Source organism: Callorhinus ursinus, unplaced genomic scaffold (genome assembly GCF_003265705.2).
Source record: "Callorhinus ursinus isolate GAN/ISIS: 27379988/994484 unplaced genomic scaffold, GSC_fseal_2.0 scaffold49, whole genome shotgun sequence".
Taxonomy (NCBI): domain Eukaryota; kingdom Metazoa; phylum Chordata; class Mammalia; order Carnivora; family Otariidae; genus Callorhinus; species Callorhinus ursinus.
Window position 1 is genome coordinate 7,422,939 of NW_027397111.1, and position 12,401 is coordinate 7,435,339.

General features: G+C 35.3%; 1 protein-coding gene across 3 annotated transcripts in view; it reads left to right on the forward strand.

The window, feature by feature from the left end:
* Positions 1–12,401, forward strand: part of SBF2 (SET binding factor 2) — a 467,005-nt gene that overhangs the window by 350,785 nt on the left and 103,819 nt on the right. For all 3 annotated transcript variants that reach the window (XM_025848643.2, XM_025848644.2, XM_073882924.1), the window contains exon 17: positions 9,732–9,800. In XM_025848643.2, coding sequence (XP_025704428.1) covers positions 9,732–9,800 — 69 coding nt within the window. The remainder of the gene's footprint in view (positions 1–9,731; positions 9,801–12,401) is intronic.

Consider the following 12,401-nt stretch of genomic DNA (forward strand, 5'->3'; position numbering starts at 1 on the left):
TTTTGTGAAATAGGAATGCTGGGCCATGACAGTTCAAAGGTATGCAGATTAAAAGTATGAAATAATTGAGGGTATTGGGAAATTAAGATTGCAGGGCTCCCTCTTCAATTGTAGCAGGAAAATTAAAGGTAAACTACATAACAAAGTTCAGAATAAAACATGTATAAGTATTCAAGTCCTTGCAAGTTTATAAATTGCCTGTTATGTCTGCAACTACATTGCTATTATGTGGCCAAAGCACAGGGGACTTCAGGATGTGTATTTATGGACTGATTGCCCAACAGATAACTGCACTATTCCGGAATGCTATTGCTATGTCAATAGTTTTAGGCTTATTGTTTTAAAATTTTTCCATTTTTCAACCTAATTAACTTAGAATGTCTCTAATGTGATTTGCAAAGAATTTTATATTTATATTTTGCAATCAGCATTTGACTGGCGCTCAGGTTTGAGACATGCACTACAATGTGTAAACATTTTGTACGATAATAAATAGCTCCTAAATGTTTTATGATTGCCTGGTCCCTGCTAATTGGTCATGGATTGAAAATCCCCATTGTTTAATTTTTTTTAATTTGTGGGAAATTTTTATAAATGAGTGTGTGGGGCTTCATATCACAGCTGTTGTCATTTAAAGTTTGGACAGCATCCTTACAAATGAAGCCCTGCTGTGAAATCAAAGTCAAAAGGCATCTTGGCATCCCAACCATTTCCTTAGGAGAAGATTACAGCTCAAGTCTGTTGAATTTTATTGCCTTGGGCCTCATGACAGTCTTCAGAAACACGCAAGGCATTTCTGTTAAAGAAACTCAGATGTGCTAGGACACAGGGGATGACATTCTTGTGCATAGCGGTGTCCTAAGCAAGGGAGTGAGGAAAAAGGAAGAAAAAGATGATTCACACTTTTTGCCGTGTTCTGGGATTATTTTATAAAATCCATGGAAATGGTAGAAAACATACAGTGGGTGAAACCATATAGGAAAAAGGTGTGATGTTTTCCTACATGGCCTGACTGTATATTTTTTTCTAGCTTTATGGAGGTATAATTGACAAAATTGTAATATATTTAAAAGGTACCACATGACAATTTATATATTGTGAAAGGATTGCCACAGTTGAGTTAATTAACATATCTATCACTTCACATATTCATATATTTACCTTTTTGGGGGGTAAGAATGCTTAAGTTCTATTTTCTTAGCAAATTTCATTTATACAATATAGTATTATCAACTGTAGTCACCATGTTATACATAAGATCCTGAGACCTTATTATCTTACAATTAAATTTGTACCCTTTTAGCAATCTTTACCCATTTCCCATACACCGCAACCCCTGGCAACCACCCCATTCTACTCTGTTACTGAGTTCAACATATTTTTTTAAGTTCCACCTCTAAGTAATGTCATGCAGTATTTGTCTTTCTCTGTCCGGCGTATTTCACTTACTGTAATACCCTCTAGATTCATCCATGTTGTTGCAAATAGCAGGATTTCCTTCTTTTTAAGGCTCAACAGTATTCCATTGTAAGTTATACCACATTTTCTTTATCTAGTCATCCATTGATGGACACTTAGGTTGTTTCCATACCTTGGTTATTGTGAATAATGCTGCAATGAACATGGAAATACAGATATCTCTTCAAAATAAGGATTTCCTTCCCTTTGGATATATACCCAGAAGTGGGATTCTGGATCATATGGTACTCATATTTTTAATTTATTGAGGAACCTCCCTATTGTTTTCCATAATAGCTATACCAATTTACATTCCCACCAGCAGTATATTCTACATACTCACCAGCACCTGTAATTACTTGTCTTTCTGATAATAGCCATTCTAATAGGTATGAAGTGATATTTTGTTGTGGCTTTGATATGCATCTCCCTGATGATTAATAATGTTGAGTACCTTTTCATGTAACCGTTGGCCATTTGTATATCTTCTTTAGAAAAATGTCTGTTTTGTTCCTTTACACATTTTTCAGTTGGGTTATTTGGGATTTTTTTATTGTTTTTTTGTTTATTTGTTTTGCTATTCATTGTATGGGTTCCTTGAATATCTTGGAAAATAACCCCTTACTGGATATGTGATTTGCATATATTTTCTCCCATTGCATAGGTTGCCTTTTCATTGTATTGATCATTTCCTTTGCTGTGCAGAGCTTTTTATGTAGTCTACTTGTTTGTTTTTGCTTTTGTTGCCTTTGTTTTTGGTAACAAATCCAAAAAATTATTGCCTAGATATATATCAAGAAGCTTATCACTAATGTTTTCTCCTAGGAGTTTTACAGTGTCAGGTCTTACATTCAAGTCTTTAATCCATTTTGAGTTGATTTTTTTGTATAGTATAAGAAAGGGGTTCAGTTTCATTCTTCTGCATGTAGATATCTAGTTTTCCCAGCCTGACTGTATCTTAAAATAAAAACCTAAATGTGACTCCAAGGTAATTACTGCGTTCAAAATCATCTCTCAGTTGATTATCTCATTTTCTTTGAAATGAGTTCTGATTGATTCATATTCTTCCTCCTCCCCCTCTCCCTCCCTCCCTTCCTCCTTTCTCTGTCTCTCTCTCTTTCTACCCCCCTTCTCCTTTCCTCTTTGCCTCTGTCCTCCACTCCTTTTCTTCCTCTCTTTCCAGCACACACTCTTTTCTACTGGTGTGACTGAGAGACATTACTCTGATAGTTCTATTAGTCACTCTTTTTGTATCTAAAATTCATGTTCCTGAATTTAAAACTAAAGATCACTTGATCTAAGTTAAGATCTATCCAACCCATAACCTGACTCCAGCAATCATTTCCAAAGATGCATCATGGATGAATATGGTTGTCCCTCGTATTTTAAGGATGTGTTCCATTCAGCCATGGATTTATCTCAGCTCTATAAAATGTGTTCTTATTTGTCATACGTTTTCCCTCTTGGCATAGTTTCCTGAGTTCATTTAGATAATACTTGTTGAATGAATGAAAATTGTTATTCAAAGGAATATTCTGCTAACTACTCTCAACACTCATTCTGGAAATCTAAGGCTTAGCAAGATAACTTGTTTCTCCTGATCTTTCTGCTTTGTGAAAGTCTGGAAATGGTATAAATCATTCATCAGCTTTCCATAAACATTGATACTGCTTCTTATTCACTGCTGTAAAAATACTGTCAAAGAGCTAATGGTTTAGTAAGGAGACAGAAAAGTAAATTGGTAATTACCATGTAGTGTGCTATGCTAAGTATTCCCTAACCTCAGTGATAATAAAAAAATATATTGAATATTTGCTATGTGCCAGGTACAATTTTAAGTATTTTACTTTATTACTGATTTTTAATTTAATTGTATTATGGTCTGATAACCATATCTATGTGTTACTAATCTTCTGAAATTTACTGAGACTTATTTGATGGCCTAGTATGAAGTCAGGTTTCCCAAATCCATCTGAACAGTTACAGGTACAGGGTTAGAGTATAAATAGATCCAAGTAGACTTTTGTATATAGTGTTCTGTATATATCCATTAGCTCTTTTAAAAAAATCTTCTGTACTGATTTTTCCTACCTGCTTGAGGTATTAAATATTGACAGTGGTATATTAAAATCTCTCAATGCGATTGTGAATTATATTTTTTAAATGTCTGTCAATTTTTGCTTAATGTGTTTTTAGATGAAGGGTAAGTTAATTAAGTGTATACACATTTAAAATTGTTATATCTTTCTGATTAGTTGAGCTATTTTATATAATGCTTCTTTTTATTTCTTGTAATACCTCTTTCCTTAAGATTATTTTGTATGATTTTTTTGTATGATTGTTAATATAGCTATCTCAACTTCTTTTGGTATTTGCTTAGTACATCTTTTTCTCCATCCTTGTAACTTTTGTGTATTCTTTTTTTTAATAATTTTTTATTATGTGTATTCTTAAGTTACAGGTAATATCCTTTTAAACAACAAATATTTGGACTCTAGCTTTTTATTCAATGACAATCTTTGCCTTTTAGCCAGAATATTCAGTTTATTTTGGCTATTACATTTTTTTTTATTTCTATCATCTTATTTTGTTATTTTCTGATTGTTTCGCCTTGGGGGTTTCTTTTCCTCTTTCTGGCTTTCCTTCGGGTTATAAGTTTTCATGTTTGTTTTCCTCTCCATTTTTTTTTCCATTAGATTGGAAGTTGTAACCCATTCTATATTCCTTTGGCAATAATACAGAAAATTTTAAATGCTCACTTTATCAAAATCCAATTCCAGACTACCACCTCACAATTTCTGTGCTACTGTGGTTGATTTTGTTACTTGTATCTTAATTTTCTTTAATACCAAAAGACATATTGTCATTGTTTTAGGTCACTGTATGTTTAGGTTTACCCACATATTTATCAGTTTCCTTGCGGAATTGTCTTTTTTATATCTCAGACTTTTTATCTGGTGTCCTAGGTGGCTCTAGGGGTCCCAGCTTTATGGTAGCTCTCCTAATGGACTTCCTACAAGCCCAGCAAGCACTGGGCTTTGTTTCCTATCCTTTGAGTCCTTTAGTTGTTCAAAACTAATATTCAAATTCACTTTGCTCAAAAGCTGCTTCTGAGGTAAAATTTTACTTCAGTGCTCTGTTTACCACTCCAGGTTCCACTTAACTTACATTTTGGTCTGAGTGTTCATTAGTTTCTTGCCAGTTCATTGCTTTGCATTAAAATTTTTAAAATATTTTATCTAGCATTTTTTAATTGTTCAACAAAAGTGTCAAATATGAAATTAACCAAAGTCAAGAAAAAGTCCAAGAATAAAAGTGTTAGTAGGGATGTGGAGGAGAGGAAACCCTCTTACACTGTTAGTGGGAAATGGAACCATTATGGAAAACAGTATGGAGGTTCCTGAAAAAATTAAAAATAGAACTACCATATGAGCCAGCAGTTTTGCTGCTGGATATTTATCCAAAGAAAGCGAAAACACCAATCTGAAGAGATATATGCACTCCTCTGTTCATAGCAGCATTATTTACAATAGCCAGGATATGGAAGCAGCCTAAGTGTCCCTCAGTAGATTAACAGATAAAGAAGATGTAGTGTGTGTGAGAAAGAGAAAAGAATGAAATTTTGCCATTTGTGACAAGGATGGACCTAGAGCGTATTATGCTAAGTGAAATAAATCAGGCAGAGAAAGACAAATATTGTATGATTTCACTTATATGTAGAATTTAAAAAACAGTACCAATGAATAAACAAAACAGAAACAGACTCAGATACAGGAAACAAATTGTTGGTTACTAGAGGGGAGATTGGTTGGCTTGTAGGCAAAATAGGTGAAGGGGGGGATTAAGAGATATATCAACATCCAGTTATAAAATAAGTCATGGGAATATAATATACATCATGAGGAATTTAGTCAATATTATAATAACTTCTTTGGTGATACTAACTAGCCTCATCATAGGAATCATTTGGTAATGTAGAAAAATATTGAATTACTATGATACCCCTGAAAGTGATAGGATATTTTATGTTAGTTAAATTTAAAAAAGAAAGAAGTAAAAGTCCATAACACTCCTTGCCCTGCTCTCTCTCTCTAACAAATAAATCTTTAAATAAATAAATAAATAAATAAATAAAAGTCCATAACAAGTTTTAAAGTGATCTTTTGGCTGGAATTCTCTCAGATTTTTGATGATATTGAATCATCATTTTTCCAAAATATATTTTCAACTGCTTTCTTAAAAAATGTTCTTAGTCAAATTCAGTTTGGAAATGCTGCCAACCAAATTATCTCCATACAGTCCCAGTTTAAAAACCCTGAGAAGTCCTACAGTTTTTTAAAAAACAAACAAGAAGGGTACCTGGGTGGCTCAGTCGGTTAAGCGTCGGCCTTTCGCTCAGGTCATGATCCCAGGTTCCTGGGATGGAGCCCCGCATCAGGCTCCTTGCTCAGTGGGGAGTCTGCTTCTCCCTTTGCCCACCCCACCCCCGCTCATACCTTCTCTTTCTCTCTCTCTCTCTCAAATAACTAAAATCTTTAAAAATAAAAAATAAAAAAACAAGGGCACCAGATTTAATTTTGTTTACCCAGCATTTTCCCAGTTTCCAACTCCCCACAAATAACAGCTTTCAATACTCTGTAAAACTAGTGTTTGTATAAGTTTGAGTACACTCCCCTTACCATTCCTGTGGAAACCTTTTAGGTATGTTTCCTTGCAGAACCAAGGATTGGGTTGCTTTCATCTTTTGGCTATTGTGAATAATGCCTCTGTGAACATGAATGTATAAATATCTGTTCAAGTCACTGTTGTTTGGGATATATAGTTGGATCATATGGTAATTCTATTTTTCAATTTTTGAGGAAATGCCATACTGTTTTCCTAGCAGCTCCGCTGTTTTACATTCCCACTGAGATTTTCTGATATCCCATTCCCCAACATTTCAAAACTCAATGAGTTTTGGCATTGGTAACATTTCTTGCCTGATCAATAACAAATTACCCTTTGTATTCAACACTAAGACAGAAAAATTTCCAGCTAGTTATAAGATGGATTCCAGTCTTGGAGAAGTTAAAGTGTGAAAAAAAAAATGTGTATCTTAGAGTCAGTGAAATATAGTAAATGCACTAAAACCCCCTCCAAAAGTTTTTTTTTTTTTTATAAATTACACAGCTTTTAACACAATCTTTATAAAACAGGAAAGTAAAGGTAGCTGCTCACCAGTAGTGTATGAAAATAATTCCTACAAACATATAAACTACCAAAACTGAAACACGAAGAAATGGGAAACGTGAACAGACCGATAACCAGCAAAGAAATTTGATCAATAATCAAAAAACTCCCAACAAACTAAAGTCCAGGGCCAGAGGTTTCAGTGGTGAATTCTACCAAATATTTAAAGAATAGTTAATGCCTATTCTTCTCAAATATTCCAAAACATAGAAAAGGAAGGAAAACTTCCAAATTCATTCTATGAAGCCAGCATTACCCTAATACCAAAACCAGATATATACTCCACTAAAAAAGAGAACTACAAGCCAATCCCTGATGAACTTGGATGCAAAAATTCTCAGTAAAATATTAGCAAGCTGAATCCAGCAATACATTAAAGAAATCATTCACCATGATCAAGTAGGATTTATTCCTGGGTTGCGAGGGCAGTTCAGTATTCACAATCAATGTGATACACCACATTAATAAAAGAAGGGATAAGAACCATATGATCATTTCAGTAGATGGAGAAAAAGCATTTGACAAAGTACAAAATCCATCATCCATTCATGATAAAAACCCTCAAAGTAGGTTTAGAGGGAACATACCTCAATGTAATGAAGGACATATATGAAAAACCCACAGTTCAGATCCTCAGTGGGAAAAACTGATCACTTTTCCTCTATGGTCAGGAACAAGAGAGGGATGTCCACTCTCACCATGTTATTTAACATAGTACTGGAAGTCCTAGCTACATTAATTGACAACAAAAAGAAATAAAAGGCATCCACACTGATAAGGAAGAAGTAAAACTTTCACTATTTGCAGATGATATGATACACTATATAGAAAACCCAAAAGACTCCACCAAAAAAACTGCTAGAACTGATACACAAATTCAGTAAAGTCACAGGACACAAAATCAATGTAGAAATCTGTTGCATTTTTATACACCAATAATGAAGCAGCAGAAAAAGAAATTAAGGAATCAATCCCATTTACAAATGCACCAAAAACAATAAGATACATAGGAATAAACCTAACCAAAGAGGTGAAAGATCAGTACTCTGAAGACTATAGAGCATTGATGAAACAAATTGAAGAGAACACAAAGAAATGGAAAGACATTCATGCTCATGGATTGGAAGAACAAATATTGTTAAAGTGTCTATGCTACCCAAAGCAATCTACACGTTTAATTGCAGTCCCTGTAAAATACCATCAGCATTTTTTGCAGAGCTAGAATAAACAATCCTAAAATTTGTATGGAACCACAAAAGACCCCAAGTAGCCAAAGCAGCCTTGAAAAAGAAAAGAAAAAAAGCAAAGCTGGAGGCATCACAATTTCGAACTTCAAGCTGTATTACAAAGCTGTCGTCATCAGGACAGTATGATACTGGCACAAAAATAGCCACCTAGGTCAATAGAACAGAATAGAAAACCCAGAAATGAACCCACAACTGTATGTAGTCAGTTAATCTTCCACAAAGCAGGAAAGAATATCCAATGGGAAAAAGAGTCTCTTCCACAAATGGTGGTGGGAAAACTGGACAGTGACATGGAGAAGAATGAAACTGAACCACTCTCTTACACCATACACAAAAATAATGGATTAAAGACCTAAATATGAGACTTGAAACCATAAAAGTCCTAGAGGACAGCAGAGGCAGTAACCTTTTTGACATTGGCTGTAGCGGCTTCTTACTAGTTATGTCTCTGGAGGCAAGGGAAACAAAAGCAAAAACAAACTATTGGGAGGGACTTCATCAAAATAAAACACTTCTGCACAGCGAAGGAAACAATCAACAAAACTAAAAGGCAACCTTCAGAATGGGAGAAGATAGTTGCAAATGCATATCTGATAAAAGGTAAGTATCCACAGTATATAAAGAACTTGTCAAACTCGACCCCTAAAAAAATGAATAAACCAATTAAAAAATGGTCAAAAGACATGAACAGACATTTCTCCAGAGAAGACATACAGATGGCCAACAGCCACATGAAAAGATGCTCAACCTCACTCATCATCAGGGAAATACAAATCAAAACTACAATGAGAATCACTTCACACCAGTCAGAAGGGCTAAAATATAAAACCCAGAAATAACAGGTGCTGGCAAGGATGTGGAGAAAGGGGAACCTCTTGCGCTGTTGGTGGGAATGCAAACTGGTGCAGCCACTCTGGAAAACAGTATGGAGTTTCCTCAGGAAGTTAAAAATAGAACTACCCTATGATCCAGCAATTGTACTACTTAGGTATTTATCCAAAGAATACAAAAATACTAATTCAAAGGGATACATGCACCTGATGTTTATAGCAGCATTATTTTTAATAACCAAACTATGGAAGGAACCCGTGTCCATTGACTGATGAATGGATAAAAAAGAAGTTGGGGGGTGTGTGTGTACATACATACACACGCATGCACACATGCATTGGAATATTACTCAGCCATAAAAAAGAATGAAATCTTGCCATTTGCAATAACATGGATGGAGCTAGACAGTATTATGCTAAGTGAAATAAGTCAGTCAGAGAAAAACAAATACCATATGAGTTCATTCATGTGGAATTGAAGAAACAAAATAAGCAAACAAACAAAGGAAAAGAGAGAGGGAGAGAAACCAAGAAACAGACTCTTACTTAACTTTAGAGAACAAATGAATGGTTACCAGAGGGGAGGTAGGTGGGGAGATGGGTGAAATAGGTGATGGGGATTAAGCAGTACACTTGCTGTAATGAGCACCTGGCATTGTATAGAAGTGGTGAATCACTACATTGTACACCTGAAACTAATATTGCACTGGATGTTAACTAACTGGAATTTAAATAAAAACTTTAAAAGAGTTTTTCTCAAATGTATTTTTATCTCATTTCTAAAATAATGTGCTTCAAGGACAGTTTTTTTTTTTCAAATTTACTTAAGTAAGAATTAGTGACAATTTGGAATAAAAGTAAAAACCCCATAAGACAGTAAACAGTGTATCCTAGATTTTTGTTTCCATATTTTTGTGATTTCTGGTAAGTGTCCTAATTATGCTCATTTCTCTTTGTTTTGTTTAAGGATTGTTCAAGTTTAGAAGAATATAACATTGCTGCAGCATTGCTCCCTTTGACCAGTGCTTTCTACAGGGTAAGTTTCATTGGTCTGTACATAAGCTCATTATGATTTATATAAATATATGCAGTTTGATCTATCATGGAAATACATGAATCTTTTCCCCTTGTATTTATAAGATATATCTGTGGTTATGTTTATTATAATATTTATTGCATACAGCTGACCCTTGAACACAGATTTGAACTGTACAGGTCCACTTATTTGTGGCTTTTTTCCAGTACTGTACTGCAAATGTATTTTCTCTTATGATTTTCTCAATAGCATTTTTCTCTAGTTTATTGTAAAAATATAGTATATGATACATGTAACATACAAAATATATGTTAATCAACTGTTCATGTTATCAGTAAGGAGTCCAGTCAACTCTAAGGTATGAATAGCTAAGTTTTGGGGGAGTAACAGTTATATACAGATTATTGACTGCACAGGGGGTCAGTGCCCCTAACCCCCGCATTTTCAAGAGCCAACTGTACTGTGTGTAGAAAACTTAATATATAATATTAAATCATCTCCTAAGAGAGAACCCTACCCATCGCATCCCTCCTTTTTCTTTTTTTGTCTTATTTTTCTTTATAGCATTTTGTAACACCTGAAATTACATATTTGTTTGTTTACATTTGCATACTTTCCCCTACCACAGAAAATAAATTCCATGAGGCTAGGATATTGTCTCATAAATATTTATTTGATAAGGTCAGTTTTTTTTTAACTTTACTTCAAATAGTCTGTCCACAGTTAAAGGTCTTAACCCAAAGGTTCTCCATAATCAGAAGCTCTTTCTCTGCTAAGTCACTGCATATCCCTCTTTCTTCCTACTTATCCTCCCTCCCTCTTTTAAAATAGAAAGTGGAATTTATGACATTCACACTTCTAAGAACTGGCAAGTCATACTGACCATGCTCAGGAAACAGGACAAATTTCAGAAATGTCAAACAAATGAATTTTAGGTTTAGAAGCTAATGACAACTAACTGGAGCTTGAGCATCATTTTTGGTCGTCCCTCCCCAGCTTAACCCTAGCTCCAGGCCTACTCCATTTTTCCTTCAATGCATGCATACTAACCTTCTCTGAACTCCCTGATCCCTTCATCTCATTCCCCTGCTAGCATGGAGAACACTTACAAAAATTGGCCAGGCTGTCCTGCATCCTAAGGCACCTAAGAAATTTGTCTCTATATCTCAGAGCAGCTAGAAAACTTAGTCCACTGTCTAACTCGCCTTCATATAGGCCCTCACCTGGCATTTGTTAAGGAAAATGGCATTTTAAATCTTTCCCACTTTCAACATCTAAAAGATTTTTTAAACTTAAATATTATGTAGAAATAAATAAGAAACAGGGGTGCCTGGGTGGCTCAGTCGTTAAGCGTCTGCCTTTGGCTCAGGTCATGACCCCAGGGTCCTGGGATCGAGCCCCACATCGGGCTCCCTGCTCTGTGGGAAGCCTGCTTCTCCCTCTCCCACTCCCCCTGCTTGTGTTCCCTCTCTCACTGTATCTCTCTCTCTCTGTCAAATAAATTAGTTAAAAAAAAAAAAGAAAGAAAGAAGAAACATAAGGAAAATAAGAATTGACAATAGAAACTCAATTGCTTAAGTGACCCATTGCTTATGATTTTTTCTTAAGGACAATCATTTCACCATTTTACAGTGTATATTAGTGAGGGTTTGATCATGACAGCAGAAGCACCATGAATGATATAATTAAATAACATTATAAGGGACCAGCCCTTATATTGTTATAGAAACTGGGGGGAAAGTTTATGGAAGGCTTTGAATTAGGCTCTACTTGTGGGCCTGAAGTCTCTGTAGGTCATGACACCGTGAAGAACAAGGACAAACTGGAATCTGTGTATATCTCTTACTTATTCTAACCTCAGTAATGCAAATGACCCGCAAAAGAAGCAGCACTGTTAGCCATAGCACTGTAAGCCACACTTGCACCTGGCCCTGGGCTAGGAGAAGCTGAAGGAGATGCGGCAGGAACTGGAGGAACTGTGAGCTCAGTCCCTTCCCTGTATCGATCGACATGAGCCAGCAGGGCAGTGACAAAGCATATGAGCTGTAGCAGTGCATCCTATATTGCCTTCGGAGTGTTATGACTGCTGCTTCATTTTTGTCCAAATCTTAAGAGAAATTTCTCTTGTGGCCAACCTGAACCCTAGAATCATAGAGGAAAGAAAATTCTGGGAAATGTTTTCCTAGCTTAACTTATTTTACACAGTGCAAAACCATCATACTGGTTTTAGTTTTGTGGGAGTTTTTAAGAAGTTAATAAGTTGGGCTAAATGCTGTACTGTTTCTCTGTGTTATCAAACAATAATTCAAACTTATGTTTTAGGGGTAGGTTTATGAATTTAATTCATTCTTGTTGGCTTGGTTTGATTTGACTTGATTCAGGCATGAATTAGGAGCCAGAAACCATGCCAGTAATATGAGCAGGAAAAATGTAGTAAGTTATTAAGTAGTAACAGGGGATTAACTGCTAAGAAGTAAAGATAATTCTGAAGAATAGAGGAATATCGGAAACAGAGAGCAGCTAGCACCTTTGGGCTTAGGCAGAGTCTCCAAGAAAGGAACAGATTTGGAAGAGGGCTCCTCCCCAACAAGACTTGTGATT